This window comes from Chrysochloris asiatica, unplaced genomic scaffold (genome assembly GCF_000296735.1).
Source record: "Chrysochloris asiatica unplaced genomic scaffold, ChrAsi1.0 scaffold00266, whole genome shotgun sequence".
Classification (NCBI taxonomy): domain Eukaryota; kingdom Metazoa; phylum Chordata; class Mammalia; order Afrosoricida; family Chrysochloridae; genus Chrysochloris; species Chrysochloris asiatica.
Window position 1 is genome coordinate 1510272 of NW_006408784.1, and position 24868 is coordinate 1535139.

At 45.8% G+C, this 24868-nt stretch overlaps 2 protein-coding genes across 2 annotated transcripts; both read left to right on the forward strand.

Moving 5' to 3' along the window:
• The first annotated feature begins 1096 nt into the window (after window positions 1–1096).
• Window positions 1097–19215, forward strand: SPAG5 (sperm associated antigen 5). The gene is made up of 24 exons (XM_006874204.1): window positions 1097–1147; window positions 1390–1515; window positions 7568–8640; window positions 8741–8915; window positions 10965–11039; window positions 11287–11379; window positions 11473–11607; window positions 12415–12534; window positions 12655–12747; window positions 13239–13352; window positions 13727–13820; window positions 13960–14107; window positions 14188–14290; window positions 14482–14615; window positions 14827–14965; window positions 16653–16764; window positions 16938–17024; window positions 17283–17403; window positions 17518–17629; window positions 18016–18096; window positions 18240–18395; window positions 18523–18597; window positions 18705–18785; window positions 19144–19215. The coding sequence occupies exons 1-24, from the start codon at window positions 1097–1099 to the stop codon at window positions 19213–19215; spliced, it is 3570 nt and encodes a 1189-aa protein (XP_006874266.1).
• A 728-nt stretch (window positions 19216–19943) lies between these two features.
• Window positions 19944–23799, forward strand: ALDOC (aldolase C, fructose-bisphosphate). The gene is made up of 9 exons (XM_006874205.1): window positions 19944–20105; window positions 21394–21517; window positions 21602–21813; window positions 21914–21968; window positions 22052–22212; window positions 22332–22415; window positions 22654–22828; window positions 22952–23151; window positions 23298–23799. The coding sequence occupies exons 2-9, from the start codon at window positions 21406–21408 to the stop codon at window positions 23388–23390; spliced, it is 1092 nt and encodes a 363-aa protein (XP_006874267.1). The 5' UTR covers window positions 19944–20105; window positions 21394–21405; the 3' UTR covers window positions 23391–23799.
• Window positions 23800–24868: the final 1069 nt, after the last annotated feature.

The window sequence follows — 24868 nt, forward strand, 5'->3', positions numbered from 1 at the left end:
TGGGCTCAAGCATGGCACCAATTGTGAGGTTGGCCCAGGATCTGGCAGTGTTTCCTTCTGTTGTGCACAGAGTCACTATGAGTCGGTACCGACTCGATAGCATCTAACAACAACAACTTGTTGCAGGCCCTGAGGTGGTGGAGTCGGTTTCGTCTCATAGAGACTCTGTATGTTAACTACCGTGGAGTCGGTTCTGACTCATAGCAACCCTGTACAGGGTTTCTGAGGCTGTAAATCTTTACGGGAGTAGAAAGCCTCATCTTTCTCCCGCAGAACAGCTGGTAGTTTCGTACTGCTGACCTTGTGCGGTTCCCAGCCCGAATCGTAACCACTACGCTACTGTTGCAGGCCCTGAGGTGGTGGAGTTGGTTTCGTCTCACAGCGACCCTGTATGTTATTAAGTGCCTTGGAGTCGGTTCTGACTCATAGCAACACTGTATGTTGTTGTTGTTGTGCGGCCGTGGAGTCGGTTCCGACTCATAGTGACCCTGTACAGGGTTTCCGAGGCTCAACCCTGTATAGGTCCCGAGAAAGTACCAGAAAGTATAAAGATGCATTACAGCTCAGGGACTACATTCTGCTTCAGGCCATCATGGACATATGACCTAGGTAAGTGCCCACCAAACTTCAAAATGAAAACACTCCCCTCACCTCTCCCTCCAGGCGCCCAGGCCGACTCTTTCCGGTCAAGACTGAGGTGGGAGGTAACATTTCTGACTGGGTGTGGGGCCGTGCCACTAGAAGCAGGAGAGATGGATTCCCTGACTCCATCTACTTACTGTGCCTTCTCTGAGATGAGGCCCTAGAAGCCTCTGACCAGCCTCAGGCCCGGACCTCCCAACTCGCGACTATGAAGGAGGGTCCCAGCGAGAAGTGTCCGCCAATCCGGGGGCAGGCCGGGCCTGAGAGGGCGTGATTATTTCGCGAATCCCCGCCCACCGACCCGCCTGGCTCCAGCCCGGAGCGGGCGCCTTCGCCTGACGCACTTCGGCACCACAACCAATCCAGGAACGCAGAGCAGTTTCAAATAAAGACGGCGGGTGACCATGGCGTCTTTTGGGTCTGGAAGGTGATCGACTACCGTTCTGCGCTGAAGATGTGGCGGGTGAAAAAGCTGAACCTCAGTGCATCGACTTCGCCCCAGCCGGTGAGCGGGAGAGCGAATCCTGGGCTGGGGATATGAGGGTGGGAATGCTGGCAGAGTCAGCTGTTCTGAAAAGCTGGGACAAGGCTGGGAGTGGTGGGTTGTGTGTGGGATCCGTTGTTCGTCCTGCCGCTTCAGCGAAACGTGTCGGAGCCTACTCTTTCTCAGCTGAGGCTTGTAAAGGCGGGAGGGCAAGCTGGCCGAACCCAGGCTTTCTCACACTTCCTTTCTTCGTTCTTTCTCAGGGAAGATCAGCTATGAGAACTCCTCTCCGAGAACTTAACCTGCAGCCCGGTGCCCTCACCACCTCTGGTGAAGGGACCCCTATGTGCTCTACGCTGACCCCTTCCCTGTACAACCTGACGCTGCAGGTGAGATGCGCCAGGCCAGGCAGGACCAGCCTTTCGACTGGGCTCTTTGCCCAGGACAAGAGCTCAGAGAGATGAACAGAGGTCCCTGATTGGAACGTAACTAATTGCAATAATGAAGTCTTCTGCCTCAGCGACATCCATTTACAGCTAAGTATAGAGAGTTGGTGTTCTATAACAACGAGAAAATATCCATCCACCACTCGAGGTAGTCAAAACGCCTGTGATCCAGTTACACATTATTCAAAGTAAGGGTACATGAACTACCTTATGACCTTTGCAGCATTGCTCTCACTGAATTGCACTTTTATCAAAGATCTTGAGAAAAGTAGCCATGTAGAAACTACTTTTTACTTGCTTTAAAAACTTGTCGTAGAGTGAAATTGATGCCTTTATAAGGTACTTCTGCCCTTGTGGCACAGTACCAAACTGAAAGGTTTGCGTTTCAGACCCACCGGCCATTCTATGGGAAAAATGATGTGATAGTCTGTTTCTGTAAAGATGGTTTTTGTTATTTGGTGCTGTGGAGTGATTCCGACTCATACTGGCCCCCATGCCCATTGGTATGAAACACTGCCTGGTCCTACACCATCCTCACAATCATTGTTAAGTTTGAGCCCATTTTTGAAGCCACAGTGTCAGTCTATCTTGTTGAAGGTCTTCCTTTTTTTTTTTTGCTGACACCCTACCATACGTGATATCCTTCTCCGTGGACTGGTATCTCTCATAACATATCTAAAATATGTGATATTATGTCTCGTCATCCTCAATTCTTTGAAACATTCTGGCTATGCTTCTTCTAAGAAAGTCCATGGTATATTCAATATTCTTTGCCAATACCATAATAATTCAAGGATATCACTTCCTTATTCATTTCCCATGCATATGAAGCAATTGAAGATACCCATGGTTTGGGTCAGGTGCACCCTAGTCCTCAAGGTGACATCTTTACATTTTAATATTTTAAAGAGGTCTTTTGCAGCAAATTTGCCCAATATAATACATTGTTTGATTTCTTGACTGCTGCCTCCATAGGCATTGATTAGGATTTAAGTAAAATGAAATCCTTGACAACTTCTATCTTTTCTCTATTTGTCATGGTTCCGTTGTGAAATTCTGTTTTGTTTTGAGGAGTAATCCATATTGAAAGGAGCTCTGGTAGCAAAGTGATACGAGTCGGGCTGCTAACCTCAAGGTCAGCAGTTTGAAACTACCAACTGTTCCACGGGAGAAAGATGAGACTTTCTGTTCCCATAAAGATTTACAGTCTCAGAAATCCTATGCAGGTGGCCATAAGTTGGAACCAACTCTATAGCACACCACCACCATCAGTCCATAAATATAGATTCTACATGAGCACAATGAAGTGTTCTGGAATTCTCATTCTTCACAATGTTATCCATCGTTATGATTCATATAGTCAGTAAAACTTTTCTGCTTTCTGCTTTGAATCAAGATCCATCTGATATCAACAATGACATCCCTTGTTCCACTCCTCTTCTGAATCCATCTGGAATTTCTGACAGTTCCCTGTCCATGTACTGCTGCTGAATGTATTGAATTCATTTTTGAATTATCGTCAGCAAAATTTTACTTACCTGTGATGTTGATATTTTTGATAGTTTCTACATCCTGTTGGATCACCTTTCTTTAGACTGGACACAGATATGGATCTTTTCCAGTCTATTGGCCAGGTAGCCCTTGTCTTCCAAATTTCTCAGTTTTTTCCAAGTTTATATTGTGAATTGAGTAAAGGTTTATAGAGCAGATTAACAGTTTTACATTCAACAGATCATATACTTTGCTTCATTACATGGTTGCAATCTCTCCATGTACCAAAAATTAACAGTATTTACCTCTATTCACATTAACTATTGCATTCTTCTCTGTGCCTCCAACTACCTTCATCTTTCTTCTGCTGACCTCCCTCTTGTTGTCACCCATGTTAGCATGTGTTTACCTTATAGTCCATGAATTAATTACCCACACACATACCCCCTCTCTCCATAACCATCATAGATTGTTTCTTTTTTCTTTTTCTAAATGAGTTGCTTTAATTCCAGGTGGTATAGAATTCTAGGCATAACAAAGATTGAACAGCAGCTCTGGCAGGGTGCTGGCCTAGGTTTACTGACCACACAGCTAAGATAGGACTGAAGAGATAAACCATTGTAGGATTTCTTTTTCGTCTTTTTTTTTAACAAAAGTTTATTCTTAAATGTACAACAGGCTCCAAGATAACAATTCAATCTAAATATAGGTGGCAAGAGATGTTCTAGCAGGGAATTCAAATGTTTAAACAGAAATGGAATCAAGGGTCACTATTGCCTCAGTCACAAAGAACAGCTTATTTTTTGCCAGATTTCTTAATTTCACCTGTGACCAGGGGGCCCTTTCCCACATCCTTTGCTTTTTAGCTCTTCAAGTTTCTTCTACTTTTCTTTTTGTTTCTGATTGAAAGCTTTATCTTTCTTGTCCAGTTCCTTGTTTTGTTCCTTGAGTTGTATCAGGGGCTTCTACTTACCACCTTCATGGCGGACATGGCGCCTGCTGCCCCTCCTCCAGACCTGCTACAGAAAATTGTTTCTTTTATCAAGAAAACCTTTTTGTAACATTGGTCTTGCACAGTTTGTCCTTTTGTGATTGACCCATTTCACTGAGCATAATATCTTCCAGGGTCAACCATCTTGTGAGGTGTAGTAATCCATTGTGATGAATTGACTGTTGTCATTTTTCTGAGGTGCTGCTGGATTCTTTGTTCCATGTAATTTTCTGTGCTGAGTTCATTTTGTTTGTGGGCTTTCTTTTCATTTTCATTCTCTTGTGTTAATGTTTATAAATCTTTCTGATTTTCCTTTTTTTTTTATTTTGATGTTGTTTTTAAGTGCCGTTGAGTCGATTCCTACCTGTAGCAACTCTGTATAGGGTTTCCGAGGAAAAGCTGGTGAGCTTGAACCGCCGACCTTGCAATTCAAACAACTTTGCAGTCTGATGCATTAACCCACAGCACCACACCAGGACCCCTGTACAGGTGTATCATTTTTATCTGAGGTTACCCTGTAATTTGTTAATTTCCCCCCCCCCTGCTTAAAACAGTCTTTTTAGTCTTGAAATCAACTTGACTTCTTGCCATTTGGAAGTTCTGTGTCTACACTATTCCCTGTTACTGCTTTGTAGTTGACTTCATTATAAATCAATATCTCTGGTTCCCACTTTTCAGTCTTGTAGGTTTGTTTTACTTCAGATACTTCAATATCTGGATTGGGAGTCCTGGTGTGGTGCTGTGGCTTAATGCGCTGGACTTCAAAGATGGTTTAAACCACAAGTTCAGTGTTTCAAGCTCACCAGGCACTCCTTGGAAACCCTATACAAGGTCACTATGGGTTGGAACCAACTCGACAACACTTAACAACAACAACAGTATATCTAGATAGAGTTCTGGGTGGTGTTGTCATGTATGGTAGTTTCAGGTTGTTGGTCTGCTGTTGTAAAGAGTTACAGCCTCAGAAACCCTATACAGGGTTGCTGTGAGTCGGAACCAACTCCGCGGCATATAACCACCATTGCCATAAATGATAAAGATCAAATTTCATGGAAGTTTTGTGTGTATGTAATTGATCTTTCTGTCTAAAGTTTCTAAATAGTTTCATTTTCTTTGTAGCTGAAAATTTTTACAATTATAAGTGTCTAGACATGTATTTTTTTTTTTCATTATTCCTGCTTGGAACTTGAGTCATTTTAGTATGCAGACTCAAGTCTTTCTTTACCTTAGGGACGTTTTCTTCTAATATTTGTTAAATCAGTTCCTCGTCTGTATATCTTCTCTTTTCTCCTGGAACAGCTTTAAAAAAATTTTTATTGAGGCATAAAATATTTTTGTGTGTAAAATATATACAACAAAACATTCACCGATTCAACAATATCTACATGTATTCCTGGAATTTCTTTTATTCACATATTATGTTTCTTAGATTTATCATCTACTTCTCTTAGCTCTTCCTTCAGATTTATATTTCTTTGTATTTTTGCCTTTGTTTTAAGATAGTTCTTTGACATCTTCGAATCTTAAGTGTGACCATCCTCTTTCAATTTATTCTACTGAAATTGTTAGTTTACAAGTTATTGTTATAAAGTGCTATTGAGTCGTTTCTGACTCATAATGATTCTGTATAGGGTTTCCGAGGAGCGGCTGGTGAGTTTGAGCCACCGACCTTGTGATTCAAACAAACTTTCGATCCAGTGCTTATCGTAATGTTTATTATTTTCAGAAAGTCTTTTTTGGAGGAGGAGAGGGGTGTTGTATTTGATAAGAGCCTTGGTGGCACTGTGGGTAAACATGGGCTGCTAATCACAGGTTCAGTGCTTCAGACCTACTGCTCTGTGGGAGAAAGATGACGCTGTCTGCTCCCATAAAGATTTACAATCTCTGAAACCCTGTATAGATACGGTTGCTATGTTTTGGAATTGACTCGATAATAGTAGATTTGGTTTTATTTTGGTGATGTATTTGGATCTTTTTTTTTTCAAATCAGCACTTTGTTGTTAAGTGCTGTCAAGTCGATTCCTACCCATAGTGACCTTATATAGGGTTTCCAAGGAGCAGCTGGTGAGCTTGAACCACCGACCTTGCAGTTCAAACGATTTTGCAGTCTGACGCATTAGTCCACAGCACCACACCAGGACCCCAAATCAGCACTGGGGTTCCTTTATTCATCTAAGTCATCAACAAAGCCTCTCAAGTTTTTGCCTGTCCGTTTTACTGACCCAGGTAGGGAATGGACAGGCCCTCTGCTGGAAGCCCATCAAATGTAGAAAGCAGGCTACGCAGTGGCAGTTCACACTTTCATTCTTTTCAGGACCAAACTCGGGCATCTTGAGCTGTATTGCTAACGCCTCTTTGTTCTGCATGAGATCTTCTCAGAGAACACAATTCTGAAACTGTTAAAATTCCGTCAAGTGTTCCACCATAAACTGCATCTTCATCAGTGAAGCACATAGACTGTTTGATTTTAAGCACATTTCTGTGAGATCCATAAGCACTGAGACTCACTCGATTTTCTTTCACCTTGTAGATACGTTGCGCCTCAGTGTGACAGGGGTCCTTTTCTGCTGATCCTTTACTATGGATCTTCCTAAGTACTCACGTTTTCCCAATTTTTGTTTTTCAAGTACTCATCTGTCTCTTTCAGCAGCTCTGTTTTGTTAGGGTCTAACTATTTTAGAATTTGTTCTATCTCTGGCTGCTGCAAACACTTAAGTACATTAATGTTTTCCTTTTCTTGCTCATTGGGTCTCAGGTCCAGCCAGTGGAGTACTTTAAGTGGCAGTAATCCTCCAAGTGGTAGAAGGTGCAGTGGTCTCTGTCCCTGTGAATCAGCAGTAAGTAGGTTTTCAGTCCCTTGTCAGGACACCAAGAGAAAGTCTCTGCTCTGCAGTCTCCTCTGCTGCAAAGATTCTAAGTGCCAAAGGTTGAATGGATTCAACCCAGGAGTTCAGGATGCCCTCACCTCTTGGGGCCAGGGAGATTACGTCACTTGCATAGGTCAATGTTACCCTTTATCCCTGGGGTCCGTGGATCTCTGTGGGACTAGTGCTGTCTAGGACCCACATTGTTCCAATCATTGTTCCCAGGGCTCTCTGACTTGGGTCTTCATGTTCTTATATGTTCTGTAAGGTAGAAAATCTTGTAGCAACTCTAGATTTGGATGGAATCTGAGCCTTCACTCACATCCTACAGGTCATCTCTACCTGTTCTCCCAGAAGTGAGTTGAAGGTAGCTACCATCACCTGATGATATGGACAGATGATCTTAATCTTATTCATCACACTCTAGACTGGGTCCCTTAGAAGAGCTTAAAATGCTTTACCAGTTTTTCTTCCCCTCCTATTGGGTCTCTGTGGTAAGTAGTAAGGATTAGCTAAATTCTTATTTAAGCAAAAGTAATGAGAACTCTTTCTTGTTTTGAATTTAGACAGTATCAGTATCCTGCATCCATAATTGTATATTGAGAATGTGAGTTAATGGTCATAGTCAACTACTTGTTTTCTTTTGCAGAAAAGCAGCAACTACTCATCTCCCCTGGATTTTGTCAGTACCAAGAGGACAGATTCTCCATCAGAGCTATTCAGCCTGCCCTCAGAGTGGCTGGAAACTCATCAGCATGAATCAGATGAGCAGCTCCAAGACCAGATCCCCCAGAACAACTCTACTCCCAAAATATCTGAGGAAGGAGTAGACCCGTTGGACAACTGTCTGGTTAAAACCATGGTCCTTGTACACTCTCCAGTGGGCCAACAACAAGACATTCCACTTGAGGCCCCTTTAGCTGCTTTGACTGGGACAAACAGCATCTCCCTAGATGAGTGTTTGCTGCCAGGAGATCTAGTGAGAGAGGGGATGACACCCTGCAGGAAAGATAGCTTTTCAGAAGTTGTTGCTGCTATGTCTGAGAAACTTACATTTCAGGATTCTTCGTGCAATCTTGTGGAGTTTCCTCCCAATCCCTCTTCTGAGCAACAATTGCACTGCCCCAAGGAAAGCCTCAGAGACAGTAGGACTGAGGCTGTGCCTGAGAGCGTAGTTACTTCTGAAAGTAATGCCTTTTTGCCCTCCTTCATGTTCTGGCATACACCTTCAGCTGCTTTGGAAGTAGATTTTCCTGTCAATCATGTGGACCTGGGGGAAGAGATGGGAGAGCACAAAACAATGATAGATGAAAGAGAAATGAGCATTCCAGCTCTCCCTGAAGAGGCTGAATTAGAAGATCAAGCACCTGTCTCAGCATGCCTGATCCCAAATCCAGTAGAAATGGAATCTGAGGCTGCTGCAGGCCCAGCAGTAGAAAATGCTGGTATGATTCTTGTGTCTGACACAGGGCCCTGGATGTCCCCATTGGCTTGGCTGGAAAAAGGTGTAAATACTTCAGTCATGCTAGAAAATCTCCACCAGAGCTTATCTCTCCCTTCTGTGCTTCGGGATGCTGCAATTGGCACTTCCCCCTTCTCTACTTGCTCAGTGGGGACTTGGCTTACTCCCCCAGCAGTACAGGAAAAGAGTACAAACACATCTCAGAAAGACCTGGGGGCCACTAAGGATAGTACTTCTGAGACAGAGCACCTCATGTGGGGGTAAGTGTCCCTAAAGCCTTGTGACTCCAGGGCATATACCCATCACTCCCATCCTTTTCTCTCCTTTTATCCTCCTCATGTTCTTCTCTTCCTACGGCAGCCACGCTCCAGATCTGACTACCTTGTCTCGGCATGACCTAGAAGAGAACCTGCTGAGTTCTCTCGTCATTTTGGAGGTTCTTTCTCACCAGCTGCGGGACTGGAAGAGTCAGCTGGCTGTCCCTCACCCAGAAGTGCAGGACAGTAGTACACAGGCTAACAACTCTTCCAGTGGGGTAAGAAGTTTCCTCCTATAGCTTAGAGAATCCCAGTGGTCCCTCTGTCTTAGACTGTAAACTGCCCAAAGATATAAGGGGACTCTTAACCAAGGCTCATTCTCAGAAGAGGTTATATATAGAGAAGCTAAGGATCTGGGAAATCCATGAAAATTGTAGGTACTTACTATAGCACTGGAGGATGTCAATTTCAGAGATGTTAAAATGTCAAAGAATATTCATATTAGAATTTACTGAGTATGCAGTTTTTTTCTAAATCAGTGGTCTACAACTTTTTTTTACCCCTGACATCTGAGAGACACAGTATACTCATTAGTTGCAAGAAGTCTCCGTAGGAAATTTCTGGTATGCAGGTATACTGGTGTCTCTAGGGTGCGTGCTATACTGTTGGTTAAGAATCACTACTCTACACTAGGTGATGAAATTAATGATTTCTGTTGCTTTCTTGGATTCCTGGTATGGTGCTGTAGGATAAGCACTGGACTGCAAACCATAAGGTTGGTGGATCAAACTCACCAGGTGCTTCTCAGAAACCCATTACAGGGTCACTATGAGTCAGAATTGACTCAAAAGCACTTAACAACAGCAACAACATTGCCTTTTTTATTCACTTCCATATTTTCCTAAATTTTATAATGAACATGTATTAATTTTTTATGAAAAACCTTTTTATTGTGAATTAAATAAAGGTTTATGGAGTACATCATCAGTCCCACATTCAACTAATCACACACTTCATTTCATTGCAATGATTGTAGTCTCCTTCATGAAGAGTTAAATACTATTAACTCCTCCATCAGTGAACAGTATTTACCTCTATTCACTCCTCCCTGTTTCTTCCTTCCACTATCTTCAGAACATGTGTCATGTTTATGCTTAGGAAAACCAAAATAATCATTATTATAAAAAAGATTTTTTTTTAGTGTTTTATTGTGAATTATATGATAGTTTACATGAGAGAACATTAGTTTTACATTCATTCTATCGTACATCGTATCATTGCCATGGTTACAATCCCCTCCATGCATCATCAACCAACCAAAGGGTATACCCTGCAAGCCTGCCCCCCTACACTATCCCCCCCAAGTCTTCAGCACACAATCCCTCTCCCTCTCTGGATCTAAAGCCCCCAGATGCTCTATCGCTCCACGTCATTGTCTCTGCCTCCATCTCAGGCATCACTGTTGCTCTGGGTAGGGTCCCGCTCTTGGCTCTTTGTTGATGGTCCTAGGGACCTCTGCTCCTAGATTGAAAAGTTAATCACTTCCTTCCTTGCTATAAAATGTCTACCTTTACATTTCCAACCTTCACAATCAGTCCTGATAACAATGATTCACTATTGTATCACAAGAGACCCATCTGCATTTCATTTCATCAACCCTGCCTAGGCAGATTGGATGCTACTCACTGGAGATTCTGCCTTCCTCCAGGCCCCCTGTCTCTAGGTTCCCTCTTGAAAGCTTGTAAGCCAATCACTTCTTGCCTTTGTAGCCCCCCACCCCTCCATTTTGGGTAGCCAATGTCCAAGTTGCCCATCCCTCTCTACTCTGTGTGGAAGGGGTGGGAATGATCCTTGCTGTAAGGATTTGTTCCCTCTTTTGACCTACTGCTTCCATAGGTGTAGGTCAAGTTCGTCAAATTGCATCAGATTACTCTTTTTCCTTTTCTTTCTTCATCTAGTTTAACTCTGATCATCCAGTCATTGAAGCTAGGTCAAGTGGGTATTACCTGCAAGTGTGGGTGTTCTTATGCATATGCCCTCTCTTCTTATCAGCTGGATGCTTCACTCTCCATATTGTAGGGCTTAGCTCGCCACTTCATTGTTGTTTTCCCCTCACTTCCCCTTGTCGGTGACGAGCGTTTTCACCAATCAGAGCGTGTATTCCATTGAGTCTTAGTCTTGGAAGGGGCGCTGGTTGTTTTTTTCCTGAGATGACTTCTAGCTGTGAGTCTTGCTCTTGCTTTTCATAGGCCCCAGTAGCTTAGGAGGTGGAGGGAGGAAGAATTGAAGTTACCTTCTCAAAACGAAGAATCTGTTTCTCTGGCTAGGTAACTAAGAAATCTCAGCAACTTCAGAATTGCCAAGAGATTGGACAAGCTCTGCAGCAGGCCAGGAATGTCATGGTAAGTGTTGACTTGCCTCACACCATCACTGAGTTTCCTGTGAAGATCATGAATGAGAATCTGGGTGGTTAGCAGATGGGGGGTACTCAGCCATGATACTGAAGGGAGGCTTTCAAACCTTTGTTCTGGACATCTCCTTTTCTATTGGGAGCTTGAAACTAGGGTCAGTGCCTTTCCTTCCCAGTGTTCCTGCTAGCTTCCTTCTCAGTGGCTGTTCGACCTAGCCTAGCCATCTTTCTCTCCACAGCAATCATGGGTGCTGGTCTCTAAAGAGGTGATGTCCTTGCTTCGCCTATCTCTGTTGCACTTAGAAGAAGATAAAACTACTGTGAATCAGGAGGTAAGCAGCATGAAGATCAAGGTAGAAGCTTCTGGTGGGACTGAAAACCAAAACCAAAAAGGACTAGATGACATCTGACTCTTAATCTTGTAGTCTCAGAGAGCAGAAACGTTGGTCTCCTGCTGTTTTGATGTATTGAAGAAATCTAGGGCAAAGGTTCAGAGCCTCAAAGCAGAAAGGGAGGAAGCAAGGCACAAAGAGGAAATGGCTCTCAGAGGCAAGGAGGCGGTAAGGTGTCAGGCTTTTTTTTTTCTTTCCTTTGCCTATTTTCTTTTCTTTTTTATCATAGTAAAATATATATAACGTAAAGTTTATCATCGTAATCACTTTTAAAGTGTACAATCCAATAGTATTAAGTGCATCCACAGCATTGCATAACCTACCACTATCAATTTCCAGAATAGTTTCATCATTCCAAACAGAAATTCTGTTATATCCATTCCGCTTTTCTCCCAATCCCTGGTAACCATTAACCTACTTTCTGTCTCTGTGAAATTGCCTATTCTAGATACAAGTGGAATCATATAATATTTATCCTTTTGTACCTAATTCCTTTCACTTGACACAGTGTTTTCAAGGTTCATCCATGTTCATAGCATGCATCAGAATTTATTCTATTTTATGATGCTGTAGGATAAGCACTGAGCTGCTTACCACAAGCTCTGTGGCTCAAACCCACCAGCTGCACCTCAGAAACCCTCTACAGGGTTGCTATGAGTACAAAATGACTCCACGGCACTTAACAACAACCATATAGCTGAATAATATTTCATCATATATATGTACCACAGGTGCTACGCTCTTGTTCTAGATGTGGGCAGTGCTCTATCCAGTGCACTGCCCTCAAAGTCTACCCACCTTGTGGGAGAGTTCTTCAGGAACACAAATTCGCTTGAGACAGATGGGTAGGTTAAGAACTGCCTGTCCTGGGGACAGAAATAAAGAACTCAGCTACTGGGGTGGTGGGTAATTATGGCTTTTGGCCCTGTTTCTCTCCCCTGCCCTCTCTATTCTCATATCATCTTCCCTAAATAGGCAGAGGCCGTGCTAGAGGCTTTCTGTGCACACGCCAGCCAGAAGATCAGCCAACTGAAACAGGACCTGACATCCATGCGGGAATTCAGAGTTCTGCTGAATGAGACCCAGGCTCAGCTGGTAATTGGAAGGAATATTCTCTTTCCTGGAGTCTACATTGATGCATTGGGAGGATAGTCACATCCTCCCACTATGCTATATCTAGTGGCAATTCTTTCATAGGCCATCCTTCTCCTGTAGGTAAGGCTTCACACAGAGCAAGAAGAGGTGGCTCAGCAGACAGTGAGCCTTACGTCTACTTTGCAACAGGACTGGATATCCATGCAGCTAGATGTGAGTATTTAGAGCCGTCATACAAATAAATAAATACATAAACCACTGTTATTGAGTTGATTCCAACTCATAGTGTCCCTTTAAGACAGAGTACAACTGCTCCATAGAATTGTCTAGGCTGTATATCTTTATGGAAGCAGACGGTCTCATCTTTCTCTAGAGGAGTGACTGCTGGGTTTGAACCACTGATCGTTCCTTTCACAACTCAAAGCTTAACTCTCTGCACCACCAGGTCTCCTTGGGGCTATCATTTGTTGTTGTTAAGTGCTGTCAAGTCGTTTCTGACCCATAGTGACCCTTTATAGGGTTTCCGAGGAGTGGCTGGTAAGCTTGAACCACTGACCTTGCAGTTCAAACCAACTTTGCAGTCCAGTGCATTAACCCACAATGCCACACACCAGGACTATCATGCTACTCTCTTATTCACAGCCAGCTCTGTTAGGAGCCTTGGTTCAACTATACTCTCCTGACCTGCCTGCTTCTCCCGGCAGTATATAACATGGACTGCTTTGCTGAGTCGGTGTCGACAACTCTTGGAGAAACTTGCAGCCAAGAGCCGGGAGTACCTACAGGAACGTGATGCTGCAGTTGAGGAAAATCAGAAGGTACAAACTAAGTGGGGACTCTTGGGCCCACCATCCCTCCTTTTCTCTGCAGAAGGTCTTTCTAATGAGTGGCATCATTAGCTTCTTAGCCTAGACCTTTCTTCTTTCCACTCTGTAAGTTTGAAGACCAGCCACGTTCCTTATCTATAAGATGAACTTGCCCCTAGTTGTTTCCTTTGCCTTCCAGTATCTTCTTTACTTCAGCAACTTTTCTCCTGTCTATTTTTTCCTGAAAATCAGCCTAGTTTGCTGTAGTGTTGCTCCCCAGGAGAAAGTGGTTTGCTGTATTGTCCAGAAGCAGAAGCTGCACTGAATCCAGAACTCCTGAGTCAGGGGGAACTGCTTAGGGAATCTTTGTTTTCTTCCTTTCCTAGGTTTCCAGGGAGCTGGAACAAGTCTCTACTCATTTAGAAGACTATAAAGGCCAAATAGAGCAACTAGAATTGGAAAACTGCCATCTAACAGCAGGTGAATATTTGTGCAAGCTCTGTTAAGCCTTCGGCTGTTAGAGTATCCAAGAAAGTGCTGTGGAACACTTTCTTCAGAGAAGTGTGGGAAGGTTCTGGCCTGGCAATCACATGGTGTCATTAGGATACTTTTGGCCTAGATTTCCAGGCTCAGCTGCAGGTTTTGGCCAGCATGGAGAGTCAGTTAAAAGAACTACAGGGTCAACATGCTCATTGTACCCAGGAGCTGGCTCTGAAGGAGGACTTGCTTTGCCAGCTCACCCACAGCAGTGAGGAGCAGGCTGCTCGGTGAGTTCCTATCAGGTTAGGGTGGCAGTAGGCACTCAGGATGTAGGACCAAATGGAATCTAATAGAAAGTTTTTGGCAGATGGCAAGAGGAAGAGATGGCACTAAAACAGATGCAGGCAGAGCTGCAACAACAACAAACTGTCCTGAGCAAGGAGGTCCAGGACCTAAAGGAGACCCTGGAGGTAAGGAATATATGGTTTAGTGCAGGGAGACTGGAAAACTTAAGGAGTCTGACTCTTGCCTAATGTTATTGAGGTGAGATTTGAGGCTTTGGACTAGAAAAAACCTCTGTCCCCAGGGCTCTATAATTCCCCACTTGGACCCATGTTTCTTCTCTTCTGTGTTGCTTCCCTTCCCTTTCCTGTCTTCCCAGTTTGCAGACCAAGAGAATCAGGTTGCTCACCTGGAGCTGGGCCAGGTTGAGTGTCAATTGAAAAACACGTTGGAAGTGCTCCGGGAGCGCAGTCTACAGTGTGAAGACCTCAAGGACACTGTAGAGAACTTGAAGTAAGAGCTCTACCATTTTCTGCTTCCCTTCAGTGCTTATCTTTCCCAGGAACCTTTCTAAATGCCAAAGTCTCCAGGAAAGGAATTGCAACAGAGCCCAAGAGCCTCTTGTTTCTCTTTTTGAATGCTGTTCTGTATGAGGATTTGGAAGAGGTATTCAAAGGACGTAGCTTGGTTCCTGGCCATCTTCCATGTTCCTTCCTTATTTCAGGGCTAAACTGGCTAACACTGTAGCAGAGAGCCAGGAGCATGACCTGGAGAAGACACGGAAGTATTCCCATGAGCTCGGGATGCTCACTGAGCAACTACAGAGTCTGACCCTCTTCTTACAGAAAAAACTAAAGAAGGAGGTAGATTTCTGGGATTCCTTCTCTTCCCTCCCAATTATATCTTCATTTTATAGAATGGTTTTCCTAAAACACTTTCTTGTTCATCTCTGTGACCTTCAGTGACTTCCAGTTGCCTACAGACCTCTTTTGCCTATCACTCCAATCTTTCTTCACCAGTCTCCTAATTCCTTATTAATCCAACCAGGCACTCTATACACAATACATAGGTCTCATCTTCATTCATAGCCATTGTCTTCTGTCTTCAAACTGGAAATACCTTTTTCTTCCCTATGAAACTCCTCCTTTGTTCACCTTCTGTGAGAGCCGTTAAGCCTTGCCAACGCTTGCGGTGTGGCAATGGAGCATTTACTTTTGCTTTGGACCAGAGTGTGGGGACTCGGGGTTCTCTTCTTTTGCCACATTCCTCATGAACTTACTCTCCTTTTCTACTTGTATTAATTTTCCTGGAATTTTGTTTGGGGGATTTCTATGCACTGGAATCAGCTAGATTATGATTTTTAAAAAGCTGAAATTTAGTCTGAGAGCTTTGACTCCCCAGTAGTGTACACTATATAATAAATTTGTTGATATCCCTCAGAATAGAGTTCATTAGCTTATTTAACAGTTAAAGGTACAACCAGGAAATCTGAAACATGAATGCTTATAGTCTGACCTTTTCCCCTAGTTTTGTGCTGAGCACAAGAAAATGCCAAAGAATCCATAGTCTAGCAGGAAAGACAGACAGATGTAGACATGTCATCGTGAATTGTGATTATGATAGAGATCTGCATGTACCACTGAGGGGACACAGAGAAAGGAGGACCAGTTTTACCTGAAAGAGAGGCTAGGAGGTCTTCTCCAAGCAGCTGACCTTTGAGGTTAAGTAGAAGTTGGCAGGGTATGGGTAGGTATATAGGGAGGCCTCCCACAGAGCCATAAGGTATATTAAAATTATTTGAAGTGTGTCTTCCTTGTAGCAAGATCTGGGTAAAGTGCTGGGACTAAGAACTGAACAAGGTAAGGCCCTACTCATATGCAGCATGGTAGCTTTGGAGAACAGGAAGTGAAGAAGAAACTTAAATGATTGCTGTCAAATCAATACCTATTTAGAAGGTAAAATAGAACTTTGGTAGTGTATTGGGTTACAAGTTGGGCTGCTGTAAAGATTTGTAGCCTCAGAAACCCTATAGAGGTTCATGTGAGTCAGAACTTATTCAATAGCAGACAGCTACCAATGACCAAATTGTTGCGGGAGGAGAAAGCCTCATTTTTCTCCCACGGAAAGGCTGGTAGATTTGAACTGCCAGTCTTGTGGTTAGAGCGACCCAACTTGTAACCAACTGTGTGACCAGAGCACCTTGAGCTTAAGAGTAGAGGTAACTAATTGAGACAGAAACCATATGGCCTGCAAAGCTGAAAATTTTGCTATATCATCCTTTATGAGAAACCTGCTAACCCCAATACTAGACAAGTGTCCCCATCTTCCCAGCAATGGAGGGCAATGTTCACTCTTCTGCCTTACTCCAAATCGCATTGGTCACCAGGAGAATATACGGCAGTCTGTTTCCCTAAAGATTTACAACCTTGGAAACTCTGTGGGGTAGTTCTACTCCGTCTTATAGACTTGTTGTGTGTTAGGATTGACTCAACAGTGGTGGTGAGCTCAGGAAAATCACTAATCCTTGTCATTTATTTTCCTTTACCTCAGGCTGAACCAGAAGCCCTTCCTATGAACACAGCTTGTGCTCCTGCCCAGGAACACCCTACCCCCACTAACACCACCTTTTTGGGGAGCACTTTGACAGCAACGACAGATAAAGGTTAAAGACCCTGGGATTTGAGGGGTGGGAACATTATGACTCTACTCCTGATACCTTCAGCTGTTGAAGATGCTCCCTAATAGACCTTCCTGTTTCTTCCTGGCTTCTATTATGGCTGCCCTTAAGACTGGGTCACCGGAGAGGCTCTCGCCCATGATTGATTTTTATTTTAGAGACAGAGTCCGCTCCTGTGCCCTTGCTTGGAAGTGACAAGAGTGCATTCACCCGGGTAGCAGCCATGGTTTCCTTTCAGCCTACAGGTTAGGATGGGCTCCAGGGATCCTGCCTCATTTCTAGAAAATATGTTGGTGATAAGTGAAGACTAGAGCAGTGACACGTACTTTGCTCTAAAAACCTCAATTCTACTTGGGCTCATTTTATTTCTGCCTTTTGGGATCTGTAATGTCCTGGACCTCAGATCCTAGGGGTGGGACACAGGTCAGAGTTGTAGGGATGATTGCTATATACTCTTTGCAGAGCAGAAGGACTCTACCTCTATCTAGAACTTTCTCTTTTAGAGGCCCTAGATACAGAGAAAAGCCTGGCAGAAATGCATTTTATGACTCTTGAGCTTCAGAGCCTGTGTTCCCAACTGCAAGAATCTAAAGAGGATGCTATCAGAACTTTTCAGCAAAAAGTGTGAGTAGAATGCAGTCTTGATGAGAGAGTCGGTCAAGCAGACAGTCCCTTATATCAGAGACCTAATGAGTCCGTGAGAGAACAGCAATAATGCTGAGTTCTTCCTTTCCCTAGTTGTGATCTGCAGGATAGGCTGCAGGCCCAAGAAGAACAGTATCAGGAGGTCCAGAAGGCTAAGGAAGCAGATATAGAAAAACTGAACCAGGCCTTGTGCTTGCGCTACAAGGTGAAGGAGGGGCCTGAAAATGGGGCAGTAAAAAGAACTGGGGCAGCTCTCCGGGCCCACTGGGAGCCATTTTCTCTCCAGAAATCTGGGTGGTGGGGATTTTCCAACCACTGCCCTAGTTTTATCTTTCCTAGGATCAGATATTTCACATGTTTGGGAATCAGCTATGGCTGACCCATCTCCCCAGGCAGACCAAGGAGAAAAGGCAGGAACTCTAGAACCGTTTTGACACTGAAAATGTGCCTTGCCTTACTTAGTAGCCCTATGGGATGAATTGGGGTGTTATCACTTGAAACCACCTGGGCTTAGCATGGGACAGGTATCTCCTGGCAAGGGTGTAAAGAAGCCAGCTCTCTCAGTGCCTTTTCACCTCCCTGCCCTCACAGAATGAAAAGGAGCTCCAGGAAGTGATACAGCAGCAAAACGAGAAGATCCTAGAGCAAATTGACAAGAGTGGAGAGCTTATAGTATGTTTGTCATGATGCCCAGCTTTGTGTCAATGGTAGCCGGGAGCCTGAATATGGGATTTGAATTCCATGGCCTACCACATGGGATTAGAAGGATAGTGAAGACCTCTGAGAACTGACCACCTCTTTATTCTCACACCTAGAGCCTTCGAGAGGAGGTGGCCCAGCTTACCCGCTCACTTCGGCGTGCAGAGACAGAGACTAAGGTTCTCCGGGAGACAATGGCAGGCCAGCTAGACCCAGACTGTCAGCCCATGGCTACTGACTGGATCCAAGAGAAAGTGTGGCTCACCCAGGAGGTGACTAGTGTCTGGAGAAATCTGGAAACATCTTCCAAGGGGCAAAGTGCTGTGTAGCAGTAACATAGGAGCTGGGTAGATAGTGGGGATCCTGGGCTGTGCACGTCTGATTTGGCCATGTTTATAGGTGGACAAGCTGAGAGTGATGTTCTTAGAGATGAAAGATGAAAAGGAAAAACTCAAGGTCAAGTTCCAGAGCCATGTAAGAACTTCTGTGCTAAGGCCATTTCTCACCAGCAAGTACCTGTCATAGATTCCCTGCCCCACCAAAATATAGTATAGGGCTTATGAAACCTATTTACTTTCTAGAGAAATATCCTGGAGGAGAATCTTCGGCGCTCTGACAAGGAGTTAAAGAAACTAGATGACATTGTACAGCATATTTATGAGGTAAAGAGGGAGGGATTTGGTATAACTGGCACTGTAGGATCAGCACTGGACTGTGAACCACAAGGTCAGCAGTTTAAACCCACCAGCTGCTCCTTGGAAATCCTGTACCAGGTCACTATGAGTCGGAACCGACTCAATGGCGCTTAACAAGGCACCTGGCAAGAGGCCAGGCCCTTTGAGTTCCTGATGAATGGTAGCTCCATCTGCAGTCTGTGCTGAGAGCTCGGCCTGACTCACTGTTGCAGGCTTCTCTGTGGCTTCCACCTCTCCCCTCTAGTTCGGTGGGTGCTTTTGCGGGGTGGGGGCCCCAGGCCTGTGACCTGTGGCCCTGCGCTACCTTTTCTATTTCTCTTCCCAGACTCTGCAGTCCATCCCAGAGGTGGTAAGTGGTTGCAAGGAGCTACAAGAATTATTGGAATTTCTGAGCTGAGTAACTGAAAGCTGGAACCTGCTTCACCACTTTTCCTTGTACTGTCCCCTCACCCCAACACCAGGACCAACTGGCATAGAGCCTCTTCTGTTTAAAGCTATTTAAATAAAGTGTAAATATATTTGTTAATAAGATTTAGCTCACTAAGTCTTATTTCCTGAGTGGGAGCGGGCTGAGGTTAGGAGAGGGGCAACTTGGCCCCCCTACCTGGGTACTCCCCACTTTCCACCCCTCTGCGTCCATGACTGCCTGCCCCTCCTCCTCCTTCTGCTGCCCAAATCCTCTGGGCACTGGACTGCTTGTTCCCTGGCTCTAGGCCTTAGGGAAACAGAAAGCCTCATTCTCCCACTTCCCCCATCCTCCTGGGGGTGGGCCCTGGTGAAAAAAGGGGGTGGGGACCAAAAGTTCAGTTCATTACTCCCTGCTAGACCTCTTGACACTTTGTTGGTGCCTCTGTCCCACCTACCCCACCTGCTGTAACTGTTGACTTCCTTCTTCTTGGGACTGGGTTTATTTGCAAAAACCAGTACAACACCTGGCACGTGGGAAAGTGATTGTGATAGAAATGAGGGCAAGCCCATTTCCTGGCTCTGAGGCCCTAGTGGCAGAGTTCCACAGGGGAGGGGTGTGTGTGAGAATTACTGCCTGGAGATCCTGACAGGGTGGTCACTCCACCTCATCGTCCCGCCCCATGGGTGTGGTCTTGCTGCAGAACCAGTCCTGGGAGGGGGTGTGGTCAGGGTGGGAATTGCCGGTCCCGCCCCCTGGGGGAGTCACGTAGCTCTGCGGCATCCTCAGCCTTATTTACCAGAGCCAGGTCTGGACCTGCAGCTGTGGAAGACTAGACCTGACCATTCCTGTGGCTGTCACCGCTTACTCGCTGCGCACAGGTGAGGCCCCGGGAGAGAGGAGAGGCGGGAGCCGCTCAGCATCTCCGCTTCCTCTCCCTGATTATTCTTGCCCTCCTTGTCCTGCTCCCTGGGACCCCTGGATGTGTCTTTTTCAGTGCTCTCCTTACATCCTTGCTCTTTCCTGCCGACTTAAATCTCCATAACTCTGCCTCTCTAGGTTTCTTCTGCCCTGTTCTCTTAGTTTTCCAACAGGGACCTTAGTTTTCTTAATTGCAAGTCCTCTGCCTCCTAGACTTTTTCCTTGAGCTTAGCCTCTACCACCAAGACCATTTAAATTTTTGTCTGTTCCCTCCTAGGCTAGGGCTTTTCTCCCTTTCTCTTTGCCCTCCTGTGGCGTGTCTCCCTGCACCCCCCAACTCTAGATCCTTTCTTTCCCCTGACTACCTAGTCTGTCTCACAAACACCTCCTAAAAACACCTCCCTAGAGTCTCTACCTTTCTTGTGGCCTCAACAACTCATTCTTCCTGAGACTCTCTGGCCCTGTCTCCTCTCTGAGGTCTGAGTTCTGGGAAGTTGAAATGCTCCGTATTAACCATCCCTTCCTCCACACAGAGCAAGTGCTTCTGGGCACTGGGGATAACCTGGTGGTGTCATTGCCCCCAGTCTTCCCATACTAACCTAGGTGATCTAGTGACTCTCTTCCCCACCCCCCCAACACTTATGCAGTGCATAGAGGCCAGCCTCTGGCACTAGGGTGGTGAAAGGCAAAGGCAGTTTAAGGTCTGGAAAATAAGAGGTTATGGAAGCCTGTGACTGTCATTTGTACCGCTTCTATTCCCTATCTGCCTCCTCCTTCCAACCGTTTGCCCCAGAAGCTGAGGGAAGCAGGTGAAATGATGTGCACTTTTGCCTCCTTCTGAAGTCTTGGAAGTAAGTGCAGTGTCCCTAGGGGCCCTGCTGAGAATGAAAAAAGAGAAGTTAGAAGACCAGAGTTTATGCCAACTTCAGGAAAGGATTGAACTCAGTAGAAAAAGCGTTGGCATTCTCGATTGGGCAGTTTCATAAGACCTGTAGCTTCATGGCTGCTGTCCTACTTATCCCCACGCTGCATCTTTCCCTGGGGCTGAGAAGGGTGCTCACCAGTGAAAGTAGGAACTGGGCCTCTCAGCCTGCTAACTGTCAAAGGGATTGGTGCCATTTTGATTCCCAGGATCCATGCCAAGTACTGTTGGATTCTAAGCCCCATGCTGGGGAGACAGGCTATTTGGCCCATCTGGCCAGGAGAGGAAGTAGAAGATGTAGTGAGTGGATCTTGTCTGGATTCCAGAGAACCATTGCCATGGCCCACTCGTACCCAGCGCTTTCTCCTGAGCAGAAGAAGGAGTTGTCTGACATTACCCTTCGCATTGTGGCTCCAGGCAAAGGCATCCTAGCTGCGGATGAGTCTGTAGGTAGGTGGAAACCTGTGGCTAAGTGGGTATAGGTGTTCAGAGAGCCCGGGGGATGGCCTTGCTGCCCTCCTTGTGTGCTTTCAGGTAGCATGGCCAAGCGGCTGAGCCAAATTGGGGTAGAAAACACAGAGGAGAACCGCCGGCTGTACCGCCAGGTCCTGTTCAGTGCTGATAACCGAGTGAAGAAGTGCATTGGAGGTGTCATCTTCTTCCACGAGACTCTCTACCAGAAAAATGATAATGGCGTCCCCTTTGTCCGTACGATCCAGGAGAAGGGTATTGTCGTGGGCATCAAGGTGCAGTCATTGACCCTGGGTAAGGGTTGGATATGTGTAGGAGAGGGTAGCAAAGTGGTTCCTGCACGAGTTCAGCTCTCTGCATGTGTGCCCCCTACAGGTTGACAAGGGTGTGGTACCTCTAGCTGGGACTGATGGAGAAACCACCACTCAAGGTACAGGGTGGATAGGCATCAGGACCATAGGGGTGCTGAAATGGTGAAGGGGCAGGATGGTGAAGCTGGCACTGTGCCTGCAGGGTTGGATGGGCTCTCAGAACGCTGTGCCCAGTACAAGAAGGATGGTGCCGACTTCGCCAAGTGGCGCTGTGTACTGAAAATCAGCGAGCGCACGCCCTCAGCACTTGCCATTCTGGAAAATGCCAACGTGCTGGCCCGCTATGCCAGCATCTGCCAGCAGGTGTGTATATGTGGGGCACGATGGTAGGATGGGTGTCCTATACCTGGTGGGAGAGGGTTACAGGGCTTTCTCCCATCCTACCTACTGTCCCTCCCAAGCCACTCTGCTCTTACCTGCAGAATGGTATTGTACCTATTGTGGAACCTGAAATCTTGCCTGATGGAGACCATGACCTCAAACGCTGCCAGTATGTTACAGAGAAGGTGAGTTCACACCTGGGCACAGACATGTACCTCAGGAACAGCCTGTCCCCCATAGCCCCTGGCTTCGGTCCCAATATACTTTCCCAAGGACTCTTTACTTGGTCCCAAAACAGACCTGTAGGTCTAAAGCCTATACAATTGATACTCTCCTCTAGCCCCCAGACTGGAGTGTGGAGTGTAGAGCAACAAGTGAATCAGTAAGGGACCTAGAACCTTAGAAACCTCCTCTGACTCCCAGGTCCTGGCTGCTGTGTACAAAGCCCTGAGTGATCATCATGTTTACCTGGAGGGAACCCTGCTGAAGCCCAATATGGTGACCCCTGGCCATGCCTGTCCCATCAAGTATAGCCCAGAGGAGATTGCCATGGCAACTGTCACTGCCCTGCGCCGTACTGTGCCCCCAGCTGTTCCAGGTACTGGCCTACTTCTAACCTGCTTCTCTCCCTAAGACCCATCATCAAGTTCTTGTAGCTTTCCAGGGTCTCCTGCCTTGGGAAAATAATGACCAATCAGCTGTCTTCATTCCTCTCCCTTAGGTGTGACTTTCCTGTCTGGGGGTCAGAGTGAAGAGGAGGCATCGCTCAACCTTAATGCCATCAACCGCTGTCCCCTTCCCCGGCCCTGGGCTCTCACCTTCTCCTATGGGCGTGCCCTACAAGCCTCTGCACTCAATGCCTGGCGAGGACAGCAGGACAATGCTGGGGCTGCCACTGAAGAATTCATCAAGCGGGCTGAGGTTGGGAGTTAGAGGTGGTAATAAGCAGGTTGTGTGTGTGTAGCTGGGCAGGAGGCCTGGGAAAGGTTTGGAACCTATGAACTGGTTCAGTCTGTGTCCAGCTGATGTCCCTTACATACCTTTCTCCTCTCTCTTCCTTTGCACAGGTGAACGGGCTTGCAGCCCAGGGGAAGTATGAAGGCAGTGAAGATGGAGGAGCGGCAGCACAGTCCCTCTACGTTGCCAACCATGCTTACTGAGCACCCACTCTACACCATGGCCCTTGATCTGGCCACCTGTACCCAATTTTGCCTGTAGTTATAGCTCAGGCCAAATGGCCATCTAGAGCAGAGGGCCTCAATTCAGAGCTGAGTTTTCTTCCTTTTCACTCCTTCCTTCCCTTCTACCATTGCTGGATCTGAGACCATAAGATGGGAAGATAAGGAGCACCTGATGACCGAGGGCAGGAGGACTTGCTAGGAGTCAGAGCAGGATGTCTGGGTTTTCTTGTGCCCCTGTACCATTTGTAATTTCCTCACGATGGGTAGCTTCTCCTTGGACTCTGCTTCTTGCCTGTCCTCTCTTCTGGCACCAGAGGGCAGGACATCAGCCCTTATTCATACCCTGATTACATACCATAGAGCAAAATAAATGGTAGCAAACATGCTACTTTGTCTGTCTGTTTTCCACCTCGAATTGCTATCTGCCAGTTTCTGATCTTTGCTGGTTCTGTCTCTGGGCCCTGAGACTGTGGTAGAGAGGATGAGTTTTGAATTTCACTGGGCTTCAAGTTTATGGGCGACAGCAGGCACAACCCACTCATCATCACTAGCTCAGGTTGGTGATACTTATAGAACAGTGTGAAGGGGCTGCAAGTCTTCTGTGAACTGTCACATTAGAGGCATTAGGCTGTAGCTGCTGAAGAATGGAGTGAGGCAAGGCCATAGCAACTAAAGGCATATTGTGTGCAAGGCCCCAAACAAACGAAGCAAGCTGTGAGTCTCTGTAGAGCCCTGTAGGGGTCTGACATATTCAGCTAAGGAGAAGCTACTGCAGGAGCACCTGGACTATAAGAGAAAACCCCCAAGGCTCTAGAGACTGCTAGACTGAACATGGTACCCAGGAGGTTACCAAGTGCTATAGCCCACTCCTGTCTGGAGAAGGAGGAAGCAGAGAGGGAGTCAGCTTGGGAGTCTGGGCCAGGGTAGACTTGGGAGGGTCTCATGCAAAACTATGATCACTTGGCTAGAGTGTGAGGTAAGCGGAACACCAGAATCTATATGAACAGACCAGCAAAACAGAGAGATGAGAGAACATGGTGGCTGTATTCTATATGATCTGATGAGACCATGCTCCACTCAAGTTGCAATGTGGGAATGTAGGCCTGACCTTATAATAACAAAGATAGTCAACATGTTAAGTGCTGTTGAGTCAACTCTGACTCAGTGACTCTGCATAGGGTTTCCTAGGAGCAGCTGGTAGCTTTGAACCACTGACCTTGAGGATAGCAGTCCAGTGCTTTGCCTATAGTGCTACATCAGGCCACCATTGAGATAACACTTTTTACATACTCCTGCCAGGCCCTGTTTTAGTCATTCTATATACACTGACTCAATTTAATACCACAATCCTGTAAAATAATACTATTATCCCTCTTTTAATATGAGAAAACTGCCACCCAGGTTAATTAACTTGTTCAGGATCACTCAGGTGAAGTAAAATTAGGATTTGAGCCCAA

What these genes read in the sequence shown, in the direction of transcription:
- SPAG5 (XM_006874204.1), top strand. Translation starts at nt 1,097, where the DNA reads ATGTGGCGGGTGAAAAAGCTGAACCTCAGTGCATCGACTTCGCCCCAG. An exon ending in AGCAGGCCAGGAATGTCATG is followed by an intron (nt 11,040 to 11,286) that starts GTAAGTGTTGAC and finishes TTCTCTCCACAG; the next exon opens with CAATCATGGGTGCTGGTCTC. An exon ending in GGATATCCATGCAGCTAGAT is followed by an intron (nt 12,748 to 13,238) that starts GTGAGTATTTAG and finishes TTCTCCCGGCAG; the next exon opens with TATATAACATGGACTGCTTT.
- ALDOC (XM_006874205.1), top strand. Translation starts at nt 21,406, where the DNA reads ATGGCCCACTCGTACCCAGCGCTTTCTCCTGAGCAGAAGAAGGAGTTG. An exon ending in GTATTGTCGTGGGCATCAAG is followed by an intron (nt 21,814 to 21,913) that starts GTGCAGTCATTG and finishes TGCCCCCTACAG; the next exon opens with GTTGACAAGGGTGTGGTACC. An exon ending in TGTGCCCCCAGCTGTTCCAG is followed by an intron (nt 22,829 to 22,951) that starts GTACTGGCCTAC and finishes CCTCTCCCTTAG; the next exon opens with GTGTGACTTTCCTGTCTGGG.